At 36.8% G+C, this 23463-nt stretch overlaps 1 protein-coding gene across 7 annotated transcripts in view; it reads left to right on the plus strand.

Moving 5' to 3' along the window:
* The window catches only part of CNOT4 (CCR4-NOT transcription complex subunit 4), a 148262-nt gene that overhangs the window by 85976 nt on the left and 38823 nt on the right, over positions 1–23463 (plus strand). For 4 of the 7 annotated variants that reach the window (XM_058724182.1, XM_058724184.1, XM_058724187.1 and 1 more), the window contains 3 exons: positions 244–345; positions 1104–1229; positions 4907–5040. In XM_058724182.1, coding sequence (XP_058580165.1) covers positions 244–345; positions 1104–1229; positions 4907–5040 — 362 coding nt within the window. The remainder of the gene's footprint in view (positions 1–243; positions 346–1103; positions 1230–4906; positions 5041–23463) is intronic. The other 3 variants (XM_058724183.1, XM_058724188.1, XM_058724186.1) reach the window with 1 other exon arrangement.

Here is a 23463-nt window from a genome sequence, read left to right on the forward strand (position 1 = left end):
GGGATGATATTTTATCCTTATATATTTTAGTATACTTAAAATCAGATAAAATTCATTAAGTATGGTTGTTTTAAGATAAACTAGTATATGGTTTAATCAGAGTTACTACTACTTCTAATTATTGTCATTATTATTAATGATAGTAGTAGTAAAGGCCTTCAGAATTCCCTAGGCAGGGTGCAAAGGAATTGCTAAAGTTTTTGTTGAATTTGAAACTTTGGTAACAGTGTGTTTTCACTTTAGGGTCCAAGCGCCAGTGCTTATGTAACCTATATCCGGTCAGAAGATGCTCTCAGAGCCATACAGTGTGTCAACAATGTGGTAGTAGATGGCAGAACACTTAAGGTAATATGTTCCTCTTGATGTTTTTTTAAGGGGGAAGAGGTACAATGTAGTAAATAGAGGAGAGGCTAGGATTTACCTATTACATTTGAGGGGGGTCTATTTGAAGATTGCTTCTTAAGTATCCATACTAATTTATGACAGCTGATTTGTTTACTGCCAGATGATGTGTAGGGTCTTGTTTGACCAGGTAGGAATAAACCCATTCATTTTTAGGTGATAATCTTTAAAAATCTTCTGTAATTACGCATAATCTTATTTTGTGAAAATAGGATCTATGATACTTATGACAGAAAATGGTTCCGATTTGTTGTCCTTAAATATTTGAATATTGATCAGTTGAGGTTTGAATAAGGGGTCCCACTGAGCCATGCTTTATTTAAGTGGAAAAAGGCTGGCATAACTAGAAAAAAGCATTTGCCTTCTTAATGAGCAAGTACAGTTACTTGCAAGAAGTTACTATAACGTGGAACAGATTTTGTGTATCTTGTCTTCTGATCCCTAGGGAAGATTTGGGTACTCAGATGCTGGAAACCATCGACTTGGGCGGGGGAGGGGGTTCTTGAGTTCTTCCAAATGAGCATCATTTTTAATAAATTCTGCTTAGTAATAGTTTAGTTCTCCAGTATTCAGAGCCTTACTTATTGTTTTGGTTACATCGATGCCTCATTTTAGGTGAAGTGAAAACGCCAAAGATGGAAATCTTCATTGTGTCAATTCACATTTTGGGTCATTTTTCCCCCTCCCCAACTCTCCTACAGGCATCTCTAGGTACAACAAAATACTGCAGTTACTTCTTAAAGAATATGCAGTGTCCGAAGCCTGACTGCATGTATCTACATGAATTGGGGGATGAGGCGGCCAGCTTCACAAAAGAGGAAATGCAGGTAGTAAATTAATGTGAATTATAAACTTTGCGGAAAAGGGAGTATTTTTCTTTAGAAGTTAAAACTACAAAAGCAAAAACTAGGGATTCTCTTTTTTTAATTGTTATTAAAGTAGCATTTTCCAGTGTTCCGTGGAATATCAGTTCTACAGAATTATTGTTGTAATAAAGATGGGTCGGTAGTCCATTAAGTGTGAATGAAGATGAATAGGTTTCTTTCTTACAGGACTTCTCAGAGTCTTTAATATGCTAATACATGTCCAGGAAGGGAATGTACATGCAGAACTTAATTGGCCAACGAAGGCATTTTGGTAAATGCTACTTTAGTGGGAATATCAGCAAAATGAAAGCTAAGTGGGTTACTGTAATTATGAGGTTTTTCCTTGCTAATTTCCACTCTTTATAGAACATGCTAGATAATAATAAACCTATCGAATGTTGCTGATAAGGTAACATTTTTATAAAATGATTCTCCCCATGAAAGCGTACACTGAATCAGTGTCATGAGTTGAAGGTTTATTATCCCATGTTCTTTTTTATATTTTCTGTCCTCTAGTCTCCTTTCAATTTGTAGTATAAACAGGCCTTTACAAGTAAAAATATTGACCACGTGCATATTAAATGAGGATTATACCAAAGCACAATGCTGCACTTCCCTATTGTAGCTGAGGTCTTCAGATTGTTGCTGTGGACTTTTGCAGGAATACCCTTCTCATTTAGAAGGTGGGGGCAGCATTGATTGCCAACTTTGATTCTCTAGGTCAAGCTGGAGAAAGTCTAGTAGGGTCGCCTTTAAGAGCAGATTGTTAAATGAAATACTGCCTTTTTTTTTTTTTTTTTTTTTTAACTTGGAGTTACTACAGATTAAGTCTCATTGTAATCAATTCATTGGTATGTCTTGATGGTATTTCTTGATGATCCCAAAACAGTGTTAAAATAAGGTCTCTGTGATATTTAATGGGCACAGATGACTTCTTATCTAATAAATGCTTCTTAATTTGTTTTCTTTCTTTGGATAAAACCTTCTTGGATAAAATCTAAGGTTGAACCACTTCAAACTAATTTTGACAAGTAGAGAATATGCACTGCTCATGCTACTATTACAATGAAAATCTCTGTCTAAAGAGTTTCTAAGCCCTACTTGATCTCTTGTTTGAGTATTATTGAGTTATAAATGAAAATGGATAGGTGGTCCCTTGGAACTTACTTGTAATGGGATTTAACCTGTCTCTCTGGACTGCCCCTGTAGAATCATTTGAGTATTAGTTTCAGCTTTTAGTTGCTAATGAAAGCCAGAATATCTCCCGAAGTATTGATTGTAGAAAAAAATTTCAAGGCTTTTCACGTTTTAAAGATGTAAAATCCACATCTGACTGTATTTTTTCTTAACAATTTAAAATTCACTGTTGTGATGAACTCATCTGTTTTTCTTTATGTGAGTTTAAAATTAATTTGAAAGGAGGTTTCTTTATTAAAACACTTCCTCTATATACAAAGGAAATTTGAACAGATTATATCACAGTAAACATCAGCTCTTTCCTTGTTACTGCATATCTCAAACTTTAGTGCTGTATGAAACATTTGTAGATCCATTTGAAACAGGCAGGAGCGCCTCTCAGAACAGGGAACGATGTGGGGCGCCTGAGTGGCTCAGTTGTTTGAGCGTCTGACTCTTGATTTTGGCTCAGGTCATGAGTTCATGGTTTGTGAGATCAAGCCCCGCATTAGGCTCCGTCCTGAAAGCGTGGTGCCTGCTTCAGATTTTCTCTCTCCCTTTCTCTTTCCCCTCCCCCACGCATGCGCTTTCTTTCTCTCTCACTCTCTCTTTCTCAAAATAAATAGCTAAACATTAAAAAAAAAAAAAAAAAAAAAGAATAGGGAATGATAAGTTGTGCAGTATATATGATACAGTCATACTCGATTAGGTGATATTGCCCTTGCTTGTTTTTATTGTTTTGTTTCTGTTTTGATCTGTCCTGTTCTGGATTTGGTTTTCCCATAACATCTAGTTAGACCACACTTTTAAGATAAGTAAACAATCCTTGAAGGTAAGTAAAAATGTCGTTTCGGTTGTAATATACATACAAATAGTAGAAAGTTATTCAGAATAATTTCATTGGGATTTATTTTTGTGTTGGACTAGTTTTCCAGAAATAGTCTTTGCCTAATTTCTCCCATAATGTTTGTGACATTGCCTTCTGATATACTGCTACCGACTACAGTAAATACAAATTTCTCTTTTTTGTGTATAGAGCAGTGATCTGCAGACTTTTTCTGTAAAGGGCCAGTCAGTAAATATTTTAGGCTTTCTGGGCCAAATGGTCTCTGTAGCAAATAGTCAATTCTTCTGTTATACCAGAAAGCAACCATAGACAGCAAGTAAATAAATGAACATGACTGTTCCAGTAAAATTTTATTTATAAAACTCCCAACTAGTCTGGAATTTAAAATATATTAATTTTTATGTAAAAACAAATTAATGGAATTTTTACTTAGTGTCAAGATAATGAAAAATGTAATAAGACTTTTCATCTGTGTATTATTTACAGTGTTAGTCTGATTATTTGGGGGTTTTTTTGTTTTTGGATTTTTTGTTGTTTTTAAATGTTAATTTATTTATTTATTTTTTTTTTTTTTGGGACAGAGAGAGACAGAGCATGAACGGGGGAGGGGCAGAGAGAATGGGAGACACAGAATCGGAAACAGGCTCCAGGCTCCGAGCCATCAGCCCAGAGCCTGACGCGGGGCTCGAACTCACGGACCGCGAGATCGTGACCTGGCTGAAGTCGGACACTTAACCGACTGCGCCACCCAGGCGCCCCCCTTTTTTTTTTTTTTTTTTTTTGAGAGGGAGAGAGTGAGAGCTTAAGTGGGGGAGGGGCAGAGAGAGGGAGAGGGAGAGATATAATACAGAGCAGGGCTCTGTGCTCTCAGCTCAGAGCCTGACGCAAGGCTTGAATTCGAACCGTGAGATCATGACCTGAGCTGCAATCAAGTGTCAGATGCTGAACCAGCTGAGCCACCCAGACCTCTTTGTAGTTTTTAGTCTCTTTTATTTTATTTTATTTTTTTAATGTTTATTTATTTTTGAGACAGAGAGAGACAGAGCATGAACGGGGGAGGGTCAGAGAGAGAGGGAGACACAGAATCTGAAACAGGCTCCGGGCTCCGAGCTGTCAGCACAGAGCCTGACGCGGGGCTCGAACTCACGGACCACGAGATCATGACCTGGGCTGAAGTTGGACGCTCAATCGACTGAGCCACCCAGGCGCCCCTTTAGTCTCTTTTAAAAAGTTAGATTAATTACTTTTGGTGATCTTCGGAAAGTTGTGTAACGGCCTGTTAGAAGACTTCATTCATATATGAAAGATGGGGAAATAGGTTTAAAAGGGACTCTAGTTTTTTGAAGTAGCAAAAAAGTTGTCTATTAATCTTTTTTGCACAATAAAGTGGTTGATGAAATGCCTTAATTAATGGTATACGTATCACATAGTTTTGTTGGAAGAACTTTCATTGGTCTAGTGGTTCTGTGGCATCATCCTCACAAGGTTCTCTAAAGCCATGAAAAACTTTTACACGTTTTATTTAGGATTTCTTTAATAATTTGGAAAGTAAGTTATTAATTTTTAGCAGCCATTTTATGAGCCCCACTGCAGTTTTTATTTCTTCTTTCATTAGGCGGGTAAACACCAAGAATATGAACAGAAACTACTTCAAGAATTATATAAATTAAACCCCAATTTTCTTCAACTGTCTACGGGTTCAGTTGATAAGAATAAGAACAAAGTGACGCCACTGCAGAGGTATGATACGTAAGTACCGATATTAGTATGATCAGACACCTTCCCTTCATGTCTGTCGATCTTCTCTTTACATTCTACATCTTCTTCAGGCAGAATCCTTCTTGACAGTGTGTATCATTTGTGCACAGTTGTTGCACCAAATAGGAAATGTTGAGTCACAGTTTCTGGGTTTGAATATTTGCTGCCTGCTGCTCCCTGGTAACACATCAATGAGCCTCTTGATGGCTACCCTTTGCGTTGATTTGCAGACTGCCCTGGACCCTGAGAACACCCTCCTTGCAAAAAAGGAAATTAAGGGATGTTGGTTACTGAAAGGCTCTTATTTACCTAATTAAGGTTTCCCTCCTGATATAATGCGGGGGAAATACTGGAAAAGGAAGAGTGGGAGTTAATCTGAAGCATTGTATGTTGGAGACACACATATTTGTGGTTTTCTAGTTGCAGAAATCACTAAAGTTCTCTAAATGGGGAGGATTCAGAATCTTTTTCATCGTAGAAAACGGCTTATTTTTGTGTAGACCTGTGCTATGTCAATGTTTAAATAAACTTACAGTCTTAGGTACTGAGTCTCATTCTGATAATGGTGATCTTCACATTTTGGGTTATATTTGGTTGTGGCCTGTCAGAAAATGGTATGATTAATAAAAACAATAATTTGGGGGTTGTACTCTATCCTGAATGTTCCTTAAGTTTGGTGTGTTAGGCTCTTGTTAATTTTCTTTTGATTTGGTAAGTTTAATTTTTATAAAATGGATTCATTTTAAGTAAATAGCTATAATTAATTTAGATACGTTGATTTGCTTCTTAAAAAAAATGATTCCAAAGTTAAATTTGTTTAAGTAATATGCTAAACGTCTGCTTGTTGCTTGCTGTAGTCCAGCATCTATTAGCACTAAACTAATGTAAGGGCCATTTTCCAAATATAGCTAATAATAACTACATGCATTGTTGTCAGGTCAGTTTCTTCAAATGTGTACTCTTGTATTCAAATTCCTGAAGTCCTGGTTAAATTTATTCATCTTGATAGTAAAGATCACTTAAAAGGCTATTCAAATTGTTTGTATAAACACATACATGCACATGTATATACATGTGTATATAAATATATAAAAAAGAGCCTACAGAACAAAACATAAAATTACTGTATAGTAAACTGTGTGAAATTTGTGCCTGTCAAAGCTAAGAATAAAAGCTAAGTCCAAGAGAAATCTTTTGGGGATGATAAGCTTTGACCCTTTCCATTGATCTTTTTGTACCTACTCCTTTCTACCCCTGTATGTTTACTTTATTATGAACCATATTCTATTCCTTACCTCATTGGTTGCTAATTCTGTAGTGCTTCATATAAGAATGGGGTTATTATAGTAAAAATTTATTTCAGATGCTTTTAACAGTTATGTACATTATTGTTCTCATTAAAAATGTCACTCTAATTAAAACCATATTCTGGGTTTATAGCCCCTAGAGAATTCAGACTAGAAATTTAAAATTTAGACTCTTTGAGATAATGTTTTTTATTTCCTGAATATAAAAGCAATATATTTCTACTTAAGGAAATTTGAAAAATAATATAAAAGCATACAGAAGAAAGTAAATCCTCTATGTGATCTCAATACTCAAGACATTTTCACTGAAAACGATTTGATGTATTTCCTCTCAGTGTGTATTTCTTTGTAGTCCTTTTCCTTCTTGTGAATGTATATATACACAAAATACATTGGTTTGTTATGTTTTAAAACTTAATACCCATTATCATGAATATTTTCCTGTGTCGTGAAAATATAATTTTTTTATGGCTGCATGGATTTCATTATACATGAGCATTTGAAATTTATTAAACCAACCTGCTGCTGGTGTATATTATTTTCATTTTGGTGCCCTTATTTATGACACTGTGATGAACATTTTTTTCATACAAATATTTTGGTTATAGCTCTTAGAAGTAGAACTGCTGAGTCAAAGACTATGAGTACCTATTTCCTTGAATTGAGTATTTATTTCTGCACATTTACCAATTTGATAAAAAAAAAACTGTCTCATTTTAATTTGTATTTGATTAATAGAGTGAACGTTTTATGGATTGTGAATTCATATCTGTTTGTTATGTTTTATTGATGTATTTAAGTGTTTTATGTGCATTATACAGAACTAACTTTCCCCAATTAGTTGACCAATCTATTTGTGTTTCAAAATACTTGTTCTGGAAAAATTTATATTCTGCAATATAACATTGAGTGTTCTCAACCATTAGCATGGTATATCTCTAAGTCTCTTGTGTCTCTTAGGAAAGAATTTTTTTGGTGTCTTTTCACTGTTTTATTGTATTGGATCTCCCACCACCACCTCTTCCTATTTGAGAATAACTGGGCTAAGAATTAAAGAACAGTGTTAGAAAGTAGTGCCATCAGGAATCCTTGTCTCATTCTTTATGGGTCTGTCTCCCTATTTGACAGGGCTGCCTCCAGAGTTTTATTCACTCCTAAGTGTGATTTTAACCATTTATTTGAGATAAGTAGTTTTCACCACAGTATGAACATACCTTGTTATTTTTAATTTATTGAGTTTTTTTAATTTATTGGGTTTTTTTTCTTTAGATTGAAAGTGAAAATTGAAATTTACCAAATGTCCTTTTGGGATTTATAACAAGTACTTAGTTTTTCTTTAACTTTTTTTGTGTGTGTGTGTGTGTGTGTGTGTGACCAGTTATTAATAGATTTACTAGTTATTTTATTAACTTTGCCTTCATATAAAGTATAGTCAGCACATTTATAGCTATTTCAGTAGCAGGAGAAGAATGACCTTGATGCCATGGAGAAAAAAGAAGAGAAAAGGGGACTTAAAACAGTATATTCATTTAATAACTGCCCAAAGCCAGTGCTGCTGAACCTCAGCTAGGACCAGAGTAAATTTTGATATGGTTGCCTATGCTTTGCATAAGTACATGATATAGGAAGGTTTCTTTGGGGAGGGAGAAGGGTTATTTTTTGTTTGTTTAATGCAGGTTCCTGAAATTTAAGGACAGTTGATGGCCCAAGGTACACAGAGTTGTTTTTTTGGCAAGCTTCCGTAGCTTATTTTCTTTCCATGCCAACCCCTGCAAAAGGTTAAGTTCAACTGACTGTCAGTAATACTGAAGGTCCACTTTGGTCTCCATTCCACATTGTCACTCTATTGGGTGTAGTGATAGGTAGGAATTTATAGATAAGTTTTCTTCTTCCCACAGGCAAGACTTGTCAAATTAGAAAGACGAATAGTATGACTCTTTCTGTGGTCCTACCCAAGAGATATCTTTTTCATATTCAAGATAAGTTGAGAATTAAGCCTTCTAGGGAAGAAAGTAAAAGAATGGTTTCTTTTTCTCTTATCATTCATATGTAGTGAATAACAGTTTTACAAGAATTTGTAACAAAATCTGGAACCTTATGGCTTGACACTAAACCCAAAATGTAGTTTCCTCTTATTTCTAAATAAGCCAGAGTACAAATATTAAGTACAGAGTATCTTAGCTACTTAATCCTCAATGAACCCTGACATGGTCCTGATACAGATATATATGAAGTTGTTTTGTGTGTGTGTGTTTTTTTATAATATGTCTTACTCCTATTTCACTTAAGTGAACAGTAAATTATAAAAGGGTGTGTGTTGTTTGTTCTTACCACCCCGCCCCCCATCATTATGCATTTCAGGGTATATCCAGTCAGATTGAGTGTAGATGTGCTATCTTTCTATATTAATAAGTTACTTTGAAACGATGAGTACAAATGATGAGAGTGGGGAATAAGGAAGCCATACAGTAGTGATGCTTAAGGGCTGGGTATTTTAAGTTTGGCACTTTGAAATACCTTCATTTAGGTTGAGACACTTTTTGTGCCCCAACTAAAAACTGTGACAGGAATAGTACCTAGATGGGCTGCTGTGCCCAGGGACAGTAAGCAGGCAGGCCTACATAAGCATTTGGGGAGCAAATTACTGGGCATGTAGATCACTCAAGGTAAATGGATATGAATTGTTATTGTGGCTCAGATAAGCCACCGTTGAAGGAATGAGGATGGTTCAGTTTAGACTTTGGTGAAAAGAGGGTTGATGTCCTTTGTGTTCATTTAATCTCAGTTGTCCTGTGCGGTAGATATCACTACTATCTCGCTGGCAAGAAAAGCTGGGACCGGCAAGACTCAGAGAGTTGACATAATTCACCAGTACCCTTACACAAATAAGTGATAAACCAGATTCTGACCAAAGTTGCTGCCACTTTTAAGCCCAAGTTCATGCTGCCACTCTGCCACTGCTCAGTCTAGAAGAAGTAAAATTCTTAAGAGACTTTGAACATGAATCAAAACTCTAACATGAGTCAAACTAGCTCACTTAAAGAAAACTATGTCACAACTAATATATAGTTTGACTTTGAAGATCTCTGGTCTGTAAGGCTTATTATCTCAGGATAAATTGGATGTACCATAAATCTAAGGAATTAATGGTATTTTAAGCAAAAGCTTTCCTAAACCACAGTTTGGTGGCAGTAGAGGATAAGCTAAAGAAATGGTGAAAGGAAAATTTCTATAGGAAATTTGTCAGTTTTTGTTCTACCGAAAGAAAATGCATGTCTTTTTAAAATCGTGGATGTCTCTTCATTGAAAATCAAGCATAAGCTCTGATAGACTGAGGGCATAGTCAGAGTGCCTTCTTTATTGAGCAGAATGGGAGTGGTCACTGCCTGAACGTTGTTCTCCTACCCGGACATCATTTAGTCAGATATGATCTAGAAAAGGTATGGCCTGGAGACTTGTATAAAATAGTCTTGGATAGAGCTTATTAAATAATGAACAGGCTTCAGCACATCTGTGAACTCTGAAATTTTATCAGATTTTGTGTGCGTGTGTACATTTTTCTGGAGAAAGGACCCATGACCTAATAATAATTGTAAATTGCCCTTGTATGCTGATACTTACAGGCAGAAGTGATTTCAGGAGTGGTATAAAGCAGTGATTCTCAAACTGTGGACAAGTGCCATGAGAGGTGGGCCTAAAAAAAAATTTTTTTTTTTAAATGGATCCCCAGAGGGGCGCCTGGGTGGCGCAGTCGGTTAAGCGTCCGACTTCAACCAGGTCACGATCTCGCGGTCCGTGAGTTCGAGCCCCGCGTCAGGCTCTGGGCTGATGGCTCGGAGCCTGGAGCCTGTTTCCAATTCTGTGTCTCCCTCTCTCTCTGCCCCTCCCCCGTTCATGCTCTGTCTCTGTCTGTCCCAAAAATAAATTTAAAAAAACATTAAAAAAAAAAAAATTTAAAAAAAAATAAAAAAATAAAAAAATAAATGGATCCCCAGAAAGGCATTCCCTCTTTGATAATAGATAAATGATTTACAGTTCCCAACTTTTTTTTTTTTTTTTTTTTGGCATGAAACTTGGGGCTACTTACTAGTATACTAAGTAGATGAATTAGTAAGGTTTACTAAAACTGTATGTATATTAAAATTAGTGGGTTACAAGATTTTTCTGACCTTAGTTCTGAGAGTCTTTTTCTTATTTCTCTTAAGAAATTTTATTTCCATTCTTTATTTGGAAATACAAAGTTAATTCACATGTGCACATACATACTGGAAAACTAGTAAGTGAGTTCTGGAATCTTGTACCACCTAAGTAAAGTATTTTCAAAAAAGTTAGAGAGCCACTGGTATTTTTTTCCAGACGGTGGGGAATAATGAATGTGGGGAGAGGGTTAGTTAAAAATAGGGTTGTTGGTGCCCTTATTTCTTAGAAGAAAAGACACATCAAATGAGCAATTGTGTACTTAAATTCAACTTAAATATATAGTATCTTTTAAAAGATCAATCTTTATTGCTGAAATACAAAATTAAAATGAATAGATGGAGACTTTACTTGGTGCTTTTGAAAGCTGGCTACAGCCTGTGATAGGTTTACGATGGTGGATGTTTATCTTTCAGGTTTAATATTAATAATTAATTTTTTGTGATTACTTATAATCAAAGCGTTTATTTTCATTCATGGTCAGTATGTTCTGGAGTTATTGAGAAAATTCCAATTAAAATCTTATTTGCCAAACTGTCATCAGTCCAGATTATTGATGCACTTTTTTCTTATCATGTTAATAGCTAATTGTGCCACATTATGTAAGATGTGGCCATATTTTAGTAGTAAAGTAATACTTGAAATGTTGATGTATATTTGAAGCCTGTATCAAATAAATTCTATAAAGGCAAGCTACCTGTCTATAACTTAAATTTGTTCTTTGAAGTTTATCAGATGTTTATCTCAGTTACTTAAGACTGGCAAGCATGAAAAATTAAAATGAATTCTTCTAAATGAATATGGGAATATTTAATTTAGGAGCAATGTAAATATGTATTTGTGTATACAGTAACATGACAGTGAAATTTGGAAATGTCCCTTATGTTGACATTAAGTTGTACCTTATTTCCACAATGCAACCATAATTAGCACAATCATGGAGACTTTATCTTTTCAGTGTGACAAAAAGGAGAACTAGACCTTCTCAGTACTTTTTCTGTCCTACTCCCAGTCCTGGGAAAGGGTCTTTTCTTTGATCCTTTACTATGTAACTACTTGTTTTATGTCGTAAATTTTAGAAAGCAGCCAAGAGACTATTTTCAGGAATTTGGTTGGTATCACTACCAAGAAGTAGAAAGGAAGTCAAATTGGGGCACTGTCTTTGGGGCATGTCAGAAGCCAGCAAAGTTGGCTAAGCATCAGAAGATTCAAACAGAGGTGTAGCTATGTCATCTGCTTGCAGATAATTGTGAATTGTGGTGTATCTGTCAAACAGTCTTTAAGTTTGGTATTGATGATTCTTTCTAGCCCTAAAATCTAGTAGTAATGCTCCTTTTCACTCTACTAGTGTAGTAATCATCAAATACCAAGTGTCACAGTTTAGACTAACTGAATCAGAATCTCCAGAAACAGATTCTGGATATATACTCTATATTTCAGTGTGTGTATATATATATATATGTATATGTGTTTATATAATATTTACATATATATAAATATATATATATGTTTTAAAGCTCCATAGTCCTGCATTCCAACTTTTGGGTTAATGGAAAAACATTTTACTCCTGGGAAATCTATAATTTCACCATAGATCCCAGAACTATTTAGAACTAGAACTTTAAAAAAAGTCAGACTATTTGTATGAAGACGTTACATGTTTACAAATTTTCATTTGCAGACATTTTATACACATAGCATTGCCTTCTGGAAATATCTTGATTGTGTTATGAGACCTACCAACCTTTTAGAACTGCTTAGTCCCACTTGAATCCAGTGCTTTTCAGTCAGTTGTGTGGTATTTATAGACTTCAGGTGTTTGGATTTGTCTTTCTCTCAGCATTATTACTGGGCAACAATGATTCCAAGGCCAAAGGCTATTCTTTGAGTTCTTGGATCAAATGGACTCTGAGTATACCTGCTGCAGCCAGGACCCTGAGTGCTTGTTGCTACAGCAGAACTTGTGAAAATTCTATTGGAACAGTCAGGCCTTTCCTCAAAGCCCTACCCAGTTGGCTGAGATGATGTTTAATCTCTTTAATTCTGATTCAGGCTCAGTCAGAGCAATGAGAGGCAGACCTCAAAGCACCTGTGGAAAGCCAACAGCAGGAAATTGAATTCTGGAACCTGGAATTAGGGGCTATGATGGAGAAGCTTGTGATATCCATCAGCCAACTGAAAGACCACAAGGATGTCTTTTATTTCCAATAGAAGACCCAGCCCCAGTGAGGACACCCCCTTTAGACCCTCATCAAACCAGACATTAGCAGCTTCTAGAGGAAACCGGATGAACTAGACAAAAGGAGAAAGGAGGTGCTGGGTACCTTTAAAACACTGCTAGGCCAATTGCCTCCCTTAATTGAGCTGCTGCCAAAGTTGGAGGCATGGAAAGTCCAGCAGCGAAACATGTGCATTGGAGCCCCCCGACCATAGGTGGAACAGCTGGAGAAATGTTCACAGCTGGAGCAAAGCTGTTGTTTGACCTGTATTAGCTGCTGAAGGAATCAAAGGGACTGAGTCACATGGTTAGCTATCAGGATGACTCTCTGACCAAAGAGGTGGACCTGTGGAAGGTCCAGTTCACAGAGTTGCTATAGTGTCTGCTTCACAAAGCATTTGTGGTAGAAACCTAGTCTCGCATACCCCTAACTCCCCACCGGCCCCTCATCTTCAGGAATGGGAGGAAGTTTACTGTCCTACAAGGCTGCTGGTGAGACTCCAGGAAGGTGTTGGTTACTGGCTACAGGTCTCCATTGTAGTCCACAGAAGACTCCACAGAAGTTCTTCTCAGTTACAAGGCCTTCAGAACTTCAACATTCTAACTTCAAACCAGAAAACTTTGGCCCCTGAGAAGGGACAGAGTCAGGGTTTAAAGTATAATTCTGGCTACCTGACTCTGGTGGAGTAACATTTAGTTGATTCCAGAAAGGGCAGCAGTAGAGGATGCTGATTGCAACAGAGGAACTGTACATTATCACCTTCACGGTTAGATACACCTACCAGGATCTGAAGCAGGAGCTAAAACAGACACCCTTTGTGTGATTATTTCTAACATGACCCTACTCAATTGCTTAAGCCTTGGTTCTGTGGTTCAGTCTGCTTAGCTCAAACCCTCAGAACCAGTTCTTTTCCAGCCCCCCAGGCCTTCCTGGAGCCTGCTGGGCCCTGCTCTCAGTTGGCATTTCTCCTCCTCTGTTGACCAAGACCTTAACCCGGAGCAGCTGAGCATGCTGAGGGACAAGCTGTTTGGTCAGAACTCTAGGATTGAGGCTACCTTGTTGTCCTGGACTGACTTCGCTAAGCAAGAGAGCCCCCCAGGCAATCTACCATTCTGGACATGGTTGAACAAAAATCTGGACCTGGTACCTGACCACCTAAAGAATCTGTGGAATGATGGCCACATCATGGACTTTATGAGCTGGAGCCAGGAGCACTAGCTGCTGAAGAAGACCCGTCTTTGGTGCCTTTCTACTACACTTCAGCAAATCATTGGAAGGGGGCATTACCCGCTCCTGTGTGGAACATCAGGATGGTGATAAGGTGATCTGCTCTCTGCCACCCAAGTCCAGTCACTCCTGCTGTCCGAACTCATCCACCACCACCAACTGCTTACTGAGGGAGACCTACTTAAGAATGTGCTCTATTTCCTCTCCCCTGAGTCCCCCTAGGATGAGGCTTTTGGGTACTACCGCCAGCAGAAATTTAATCTCCAGAACAGAGGAAATACCTGAAACACAGGCTCATTTCGGTGTCTAACAGACAGATGGGTGAGCTGCAACAGCCACTGGAGCTTAAGCAGGAGCCATAATCCGATCCATTGCAGCTGGAGCCCAGGATGGCATTAGGGCCAGAGCTGGGTCTGAGGTTAGAGGCACTGCTTAAGGCAGGACTGGTTCTGGGGCCACAGCCCTGGAGCCCACACTAGGCAAGGTATCACAGAGTGCTAGAGCCAAACCTGGGACCAGAACTGAAGCTGGAGCCTACTCTAGAGCCATTCCCAGGGAACCCCAGGAGAGAGCTAACCTTTCTCTATGATATGCTTCTAGTGTAGCTTGAGATGCAAATGAAAGTACGCCCCATGCATTTTGGTGTTTCCCCCCTGGTTATTTTAGAGGAACAGACTTGTTCAGAAAGAGGCCTTTCTGAACAGAAGTGGCTAATAAACTTTGTGGGGGGAGGGGGAGCAAAAAAAGAAAACCCGTAGATTTTTTAGTTTGGAGGTTTTTAAATAAAAAAGCCCTGTGTAGTTTATCTTAGTGTATCCAATCTTCTTTCATCAGGTATCATTAGGACTTGGCAATTCTTGACCAGAAAATAGTCCATTTCATGGAGTAGGTCTCTCTCTTCCTTATTAAGTGTGGTATTTATTAAACTTTATTTTCCTTTTTTTTTAACTTGGTATGATAATAGATGGGTAGATGTTGAATGTAAAACAACAGGTATTTAATGTGACTATAGCTTCAGCAGACACATAGCTTGATGAGAAAGGAAGTTCAACACCTGATGCCAGGGAAGTTGTGAAAACTCTTACTTGTTCATTGTAGCCTTGGGATAACTGTTAGCTGTCCAGCCATTAGAGACCCTAGGAGTTCACATTTACTGGAATTGGGATTTATAAAAATACTTTTATTTCTGTTGGGATATACATGCATTAGCAGGGATTCTCCCGTCTGTATTTTCTACTTTTGCACCGATAGATGCACTTACAGTGGCAGGTTTAACTACAATTGTTTTTTTACAGCCCATGTAGGAAAAAAAAAAAAAATCTAGTTGTATCTTTATTCTGAAAGCTTTTCACTTATTATTCCTTGAATAGTTAATTTTAAAATAAATTGAAGAATATATTAAAATTGACTGATACCTTGCCCCAGTTCTGTTTTTTAGCAGCTATCTTTGGTTTGAGGACACTGATGTAGAAATTTTTAAGCATCTTTGTAAACCTTCCCCAGGTAGGGCATCAAATGCTATGAATTAGTACTTACAAAACTGCAGGTTGGCATGGTGGACTGGATGATATAAGATGTTCTGATTAGTTGTAATCCAGACACATCAAGATTTATTCTGAATGTAAGATTTTCATATGCTGCCCTTGACATTAGCAAGACTAACCTCACCTGTATTGCAAATTAATATTTAATGCTCTTTTTTTTTTTTTTTTTAATTTTTTTTTCAACGTTTTTTAAATTTATTTTTGGGACAGAGAGAGACAGAGCATAAACGGGGGAGGGGCAGAGAGAGAGGGAGACACAGAATCGGAAACAGGCTCCAGGCTCTGAGCCGTCAGCCCAGAGCCTGACGTGGGGCTCGAACTCACGGACCGCGAGATCGTGACCTGGCTGAAGTCGGACGCTTAACCGACTGCGCCACCCAGGCGCCCCTATTTAGTGCTCTTTAATGGTGGTGGCTGAGAACCTGAACCGAGACCAAGAAAGCAATGTCTTGTTTTCAGTCTTTTGTTTCTATTATTTCTGCTGTTCTCACCTTTAAGCCTTCCTTTATTCTCCTATCATAAGAATAGTGCAGATTTGAGGAAGATGGTGGGGTAGGTAGCACCATGAATCTGTCTCCCAAACTGGACAACAATTGCACTGGCAGAATCTGTCTGATGTAACTATTTTGGAACTCTGAAATTTGTTGAAGGCTTGCAAATTCCACTGAAAGACTTGGAGTTAATTTTGGTCAATTTCAGCTCTAAGGCCATAGCAGCTATCTGTCTCCTACTGCCAGTACATGGCCAGCAGCTGTGCACATATTCCTGGAACAGCTTGTGCATAGGTTGCAGGAGCCAGGATAGGCAAAAAGAACCTTGTCTTTCCAGTATTGAGGATCTTTGCTCTAATTGCTGATTACCTCTTCGGATCACAGAGGTGCTGACAAAGAAGCAGGCAGCCATTGTTGCAAACCCCTCCTTTGGCTGAAATGATATCCAGGGGATTTAAAGGACTGGCACCCTTCCCCTCTTTCCCCCTTTCAGTTTTTTCTTTTTCTCCTTTTGGGTGCTAGACATGAAAGACTAGGACATTCAAAAACAACTGCATATATGAAGAAACTTAGTGACTTAGACTGTGCATGACCAGAGAAAGGCTCGGAAAAGACCTGAGAAGACTTTAAGTTTATACCTAGGACTGACCTTTGGCACAGAGACTTTTTGCGAAACAAACAAACCAAACAACCAAAAAAACAAAACAAAAAACAACAAAAAAAGCAAACAGTGGGGAAGGGGGAGAATCTGTTTTCCAGAGGTACTATGTTACTAGACTCAAATGGGCAGTGTTCAGTAAAAAAATCATAGCGCGTATAAAAGAAGCAATAACTAACAGAAGAATGACCAACAAAAACTGTCCCTGAAAAAGATCCAATGGCAGATATAGTAGACAAAGACTTTTAAAACAATTCTTTTAAAGATTCTTAAATAAGTAAAGGAAGATGTGGAGAAAGGTTAAAAAAAAAAAAAAAGTATGAACAAAAGGGAAATATCAATTAAAAAGTAAGAAACCAAAAAGAAATTCTGGATCTGAAAAGTATGGTAACTCAAATGAAAAATTCACCAGAGGATTCAAAGGCAGATTTGAGTAGATAAAGAATCTGCAGATTTGAAAAGGACAATGGAAATTAAGGAGTTTGAGGAACACAAGGAGAAATGGCTGAAAACAAGTGAAGAGAGCCTAAGGAACCTGTATGTAAGACACCATCAAGCAGACCAGCATATGCATTGTCAGAGTTCCAGAAGGGGAAGTGAGAAAGGTGCAGAGAGAACGTATGAATGAATAATCGCTGAAAACTTACCCAATTTGATGAAAGAAATGAATATATAAACATCTGAGAACCTCAAGGAACTCTAATTAAGATGAACTCAAAGAGATAAACATTGAGACACACTGTAATCAAACCAAAATCAAGTCAAAGTAAAATCATAAATAAATCAAATTTTTATTAAAAAGCCAAAGACAAGGAGAGAATCTTGAAAACAGCAGGAGATGTGAATCATCATGTAGAGGGAATCCTCAATAAGATCATTGGCCTATTTCTCATGAGAAGCTTTGGAGGCCACAAGGCAGTGGGCCAATATATTCAGAGTGCTAGGAGAAAAAAACTGTCAACCAAGAATTCTATATCTAGCAAAACTGTTCTTCAAGAGAAAGGGAAAAATTAAGACATAATCAGATTAACAAAAGCTGAGGGAGTTCATGAGCTCTAGACCTGTCCTGCAAGAAATGCTCAAGGGAGTCCTACTAGGTAAAATGAAAGGACACTAGTAAAGGTAAATAAATGGGCAATTATAAAAGCTAGTGCGATTGTACCAATGATTTGTAACTATACTTTTTGTTTCCTGCATGATTTAAGAGACCAATACGTTTAAGGTTCAGTGTATTAGTGTAAACGCTGAAAGGGGTTGGGATTGAGCTGTAAAGGAGCAGAGTTTTTATATGTTACTGAAATTAAGTTGATACAGAGTATTATAACATTAGGATGTTCAGTATAATTGATATCACATGATAACAATGAAGAAAATAGCTCTAGGGTATACACAAAAGGAGATGAGAAAGAAATTTAAACATTTCACTAGAAAAATGTCAGCTAAACACAAAAGAAGACAGTATTGCAGGAAATTAGGGGGGAAAAGCTATAAGGCATGTAGAAAACAAATGGCATAAAGGGCATAATAACTACTTCCTTGTCAGTAATTACTTTAAATGGATACAACTTTAATCGGAAGACAGATTGGCAGAATGGATAAAAATACATGACCCAAGTATATGCTGTCTAGAGGAGATTTGCAATAGACCCAGAGACACAAACAGGTTGAAAGTGAAAGGATGGGAAAAGATAATCCATTAAAATAGTACACAAAAGAGATCAGAAATGCCTATTCTAGTTAGTACCAGACAAAACAGACTTTAAATCGAGAGACAAAGAAAGACATTGTATGTTAATACAGCAAGAAGATAGAATAGTTATAAACGTTATGCATCTAATGACAAACATCAAAATATATGAAGCAAAACTGACAGAACTGAAGGGAGAAATAGTTCTACAATAATAGTTGAAGATTTCAGTACTCTGCTCCCAGTAATGGATATAATAACCAGATAGTAGATCAGTAAGGAGAGAATTTAAACAGCACAATAAACCACCTGGATCTGACAGACAAATACAGAACACTCTCCCCAAAAAGAACGAAATATACATTCTTCTCAAATGTACATGGACATTTTCCAGGATAAGATTATATGTTAGGCCACAACTTCCCAGTAGATTTAAAAAGATAGATATCATACCATGTATCTTTTCTGACCATGGTGGGATAAAGTTAGAAATCATTAACAAAAGGAAATCTGGAAAGTTCAAAACATTGTGGAAATTAACACTTTTAGACAACTAATGGATTAAAAAAAATCAAGGGAAATTGGAAAATACTTAGAGATGAATGAAAATGGAAACAAAACGTATCAAAACTTATGGAAAGTAGCTAAAGGAGTGCTAAGGGGAAAATATATAGCTATGAGTGCTTACATTAAAAAGCAAGAAAGACCCAAAGTCAACAACCTTACATCACAACTTAAGGAAATAGAAAAACAACTTGAACAAACTAGACCCAAAGCTTGCAGAAAGAAGCAAGTAAAGATAAGAGCAGTGAAAGATGAAATCAAGAGTAGAAAAACAGTAGAGAAAAAAGGATGAAACTAAAGTTGACTCTCTGAGAAGATCAAGAAAATTGACAAACCTTCAGTTAGATGTAGACTATGAAAAAACACAGAAAAAGCTCAAAATATTAAAATCAAAGTGGGGATATTACTACAGGTTCTATATAAATAAGAATTTTAAGAGTACTGTGAAAAATTGTATGACAGCACATTGGTTAACCTAGATGAAATGGACAAATCCCTAGAAACACAAAAACCTACCAAAACTATATTGTGAAGAAATAGAAAATATGAATAGATATATAATTAGTAAGGCAATCAAACCACTAATCAAAAATTTCCCAACAAGGGAAAGCCCTGGATCTAATGGCTTCACTGGTGAATTCTACCAAACATTTAAAGAGGAACTAATACTAATCTTTTTCGAACTTTTCCAAGAAATTGAGAAGAGACCACTTCTGTACTCAACCTGTGAGGCCAGCACTACCCTGACACCAATGCCAAAGACACTATCAGAACACTACAGACCAATACGCCTTGTTTACTTTGATGCAGAAATCCTCAACCAAATACTATCAAACAGAATTCAGCACATGAAAAGGGTTATACACCATGATAAAGTGAGGTATTCCTGGAATGCAAGGTTGGTCTGACACAAAATTAAGCTATTTGATGTGTCCTATGAACAGAATGTAGGATATAAAAACACATGATACCTCAATTGATGCAGAAAAAGCATTTGACAAAAGTCAATACCCTTTCATGACTTAAAACAACCTAGGAAGAAAACTACCTCGACACAATAAAAGCCATATATGAAGAATTCACAGTGAACATCATTCTAATGGTGAAAGACTGAAAACTTTTCCTCTACAATAAGGAACAAGGCAAATGCCCACATTTACCACTTCTATTCAGCACGCTATTGGATGTTCCAGCCATAGCAGTTAGCCAAGACAAAGAAGAGGCATCTAAATAGAAATAGAATAAGTAAAAATTATCTTTTTGTAAATAGTGTGGTCTTATATATAGAAAGTCCTAGGGATTACACACACAAAATAAACAAATGATTAGAAGTAATAAATGAATTCAGTACAGAATACAAAGTCAATACACAGAAATCCATTGTATTTTTGTATGTGAACAATGAACAGTTTGAAAAGGAAATTATGAAAACAGTTGTATTCACCATAGTGTCAAGAAAAATAACTTAGGAGTTCCTAAGCAAGGAAATTAAAGACTTACACAATGAAACTACAAACCGTTGCTGAAAGAAATTAAAGACACATAAATGAAAACGCATCCCATGTTCATTGATTGGAAGACAATATTATTTAAATGCCTCTTTAACCCAAAGCTATTATACATCCAATGCAATCCATATCAAAATTCTAGTGATTTTTTTTTTTTTGCATAGAAAAACCCATCCTAAAAGTCATAGGGAATCTCAAAGCACCCCACATAGCCAAAATTATCTTGAAAAAACAAAACTGGAGGAAGCACAGTTCCTGATTTCAAAACATAACTGCAGATCTGCAGTAATGTAAACGGTGGGATTAGCCTGAAGACAGATATATATAACTCCACAGAAAGAAAAGAAAGCCCAGAAGTAAACCATCACATACAGGTCAAATGATTTTTAACAAGTGTACCAGAACCATTCCATGGGGAAAGAATAGTCTTTTCAACAAATGGTGCTGAGGAAACTAGATGTCTACATGCAAAAGAATGAAGTTGGATCCTTACCTAACACCATATTAAAAAATGAATTCAAAATGGATCAGTGACTTAAATTTAAGACATAAAACAATTGATGGCTATAAATAAAACAAACTTAGACAAGCTCAAGGAGATAAGTTTATTCAGGAATAGCAGAGGAACTGCAGTTCGGAACAAGCAACCTGTGGCGAGTCCGTTGAGGGGTTTTGGTAGGTTGTATTTATGCGCAGTGAGTGGAAAGGGGAAAGTTGGGGTCGAGTCAGTTAAAATAAAAAAAAAAAAAAATAAGGAAACCAGCCTTGAAAATTTTCCTGAGCAAACAAAATCATTCCGTTTATTCATACAAAGCTCAGTTCATCCCATTTTGTGAGATCAATCCAGTTGAAGTCCTGTTCCATTCAGGCCTCTGGCAAAACTTCCCAAGGTTGATACAGGACAACCTCTGATCATTCCCTGCCCCCAAACCCGCCCCCCCCCCCACAAGAAAATTTCAACACTATCCATTTCCTGTGCATCAGACATTTCTGAGAAAGCAGTCTTTTAGTCCTTAGGTTTATCTTCCTGGGGGCACATGTATGAGAATATCCTTCTTATATTCTCTAGTTCTTTTAGATTGAAATTCTTTCACACAGCAAAACCATTAAAAGAAAACACATGATTAAGCTTCACAACATTGGATCTGGCAATGATTTCTGGACAGGACACCAAAATCACAGGTAACAAAAGAAAAAGTAGACAAATTGCACTTAATTAACATTTTAAAATTTTGTGACTCAAAAGACACTGTCCATAGTTTAAAAAAAAAAAAAGCAACCCACAGAATGGGAGAAAATATTTGCAGATCATATATCTGAGAAAGGGTTAATAACCAAAATATACAGACACTCCCTAAAACTCAACAACAACAACAATCAAATATCCCAGTTCAAAAATAGGCAAAGGACTCAAATCGACAGTTCTTCAGAGAATATAGAGGTATGGTCATTGAGCATATGAAAAGATGCCGAACATCACTAATCATTAGGGAAATACAAATTAAAACTACAATGAGATACCTCCTCACACCCATCAGTATGGCTACTGCCAAAAAAGCAGAAAACAGAATCACTAAATTCTACTCCTGAAACTAATATTATACTAGATGTTAACTAGAATTTAAATAAAAACTTGAAACATTAAAAGAGAAAAATAAAAAGTAGTAAAAAAAAGGGGGGGGGGCTAGAAAATGAGAGTTGAAAGAGATGTGGAAAAATTAGAACCCTTGTGCATATAAAATGGTACAGTCACTGGGGAAAACAGTATGGCAGTTCCTCAAAAATTAAAAAATAGAATTACCATACAATCCAGCAATTCCACTTCTGGGTAGATAGCAAAAAGAATTGAAAGCAGTGTCTTGAAGAGATATTTGTACATTTATGTCTTAGCAGCATTGCTCACGATAGCTTAAGCGTGGAAGCAGTCCAAGCAAGTGTCGGTGGCCAGATGCATGAGCAAGCAAAATGTGGTGTACATACAAAGTAATATTATTCCGCCTTAAAAAGGAAGGGAATTCTGCGATACATTAAAACATGGATGAACCTTTAAGACATTGTGAAATAAGCTAGTCACAAAAAGACAAATACTCTTTGATTCCACTTATATGAGGTATTTAGAGTAGTCAAAATTATAACAAAGTATAATGGCAGATACCGGGTGGGAGGAGAAATTGGGAAATTATTGTTTAACGGTATAGAATTTCAGTTTTATAAGATTAAAAGAGGTGAGGATGATGATGGCGATGGTTGTACAACGTCAGTGTATTTAATACCACTGAACGTAAAAATGGTTAAAACAGTAAATTTTATATTAAGTGTACTTTACCACAGGAAAACTTTTTAGAAAATATTGCAAGTTCATCTCATTATCATCTGTATTATGTTCCAGTCTGTTCTTTATGCCACCACCAAATTAATCTTTCTAATACTGCTTTGTGTCATTTCTGTGTGCAAAAATTTCTCTTGGTCTCTGGTTCTACCCTCTGTCTCTCTGTCCTTACCTCCTACTGCTGTCAAAAGCATCCCCGTCTTACCTAAACTAATTACTTAACTTTTTCCCAAACCTGTCTGTGCCCTTTTGATGCTTGATATTCTTGCTTTTCCTACCTTTAATGTTCTTTCCTCCTTTTTCCCTTCCCTCTCCTAAATGTAAATCGTTTTGAGGACCTACTTAAATTTGAACTCCCCTAGGAAATGTTTCCTAATTGCCCCACTTGTGGTGGCTTCTCTTTCTTTTAAAGACCTATGACATTTATTGTTTGAAACAGTTCGTTTAGTAATTGTCACTGGTTGATATATGTTGGTGTGTACTTGTCTCATTTCCCCAAGTATCTCCAAACTCAGTGGGCTCAAAGCGATATCTTAAAATTATTTGTATTACCCATTTAACTTAAAATGAATTGATTAACTGATATTTTGTGAATAATAACAACTAAAGATGATATTTAGTGAATTCCAGACCTACTTGTCAGAGTCAAGAGCATCTGGTGATGTTTGTGCAGAAGATAAACT

Source organism: Neofelis nebulosa, chromosome 4 (genome assembly GCF_028018385.1).
Source record: "Neofelis nebulosa isolate mNeoNeb1 chromosome 4, mNeoNeb1.pri, whole genome shotgun sequence".
Taxonomy (NCBI): domain Eukaryota; kingdom Metazoa; phylum Chordata; class Mammalia; order Carnivora; family Felidae; genus Neofelis; species Neofelis nebulosa.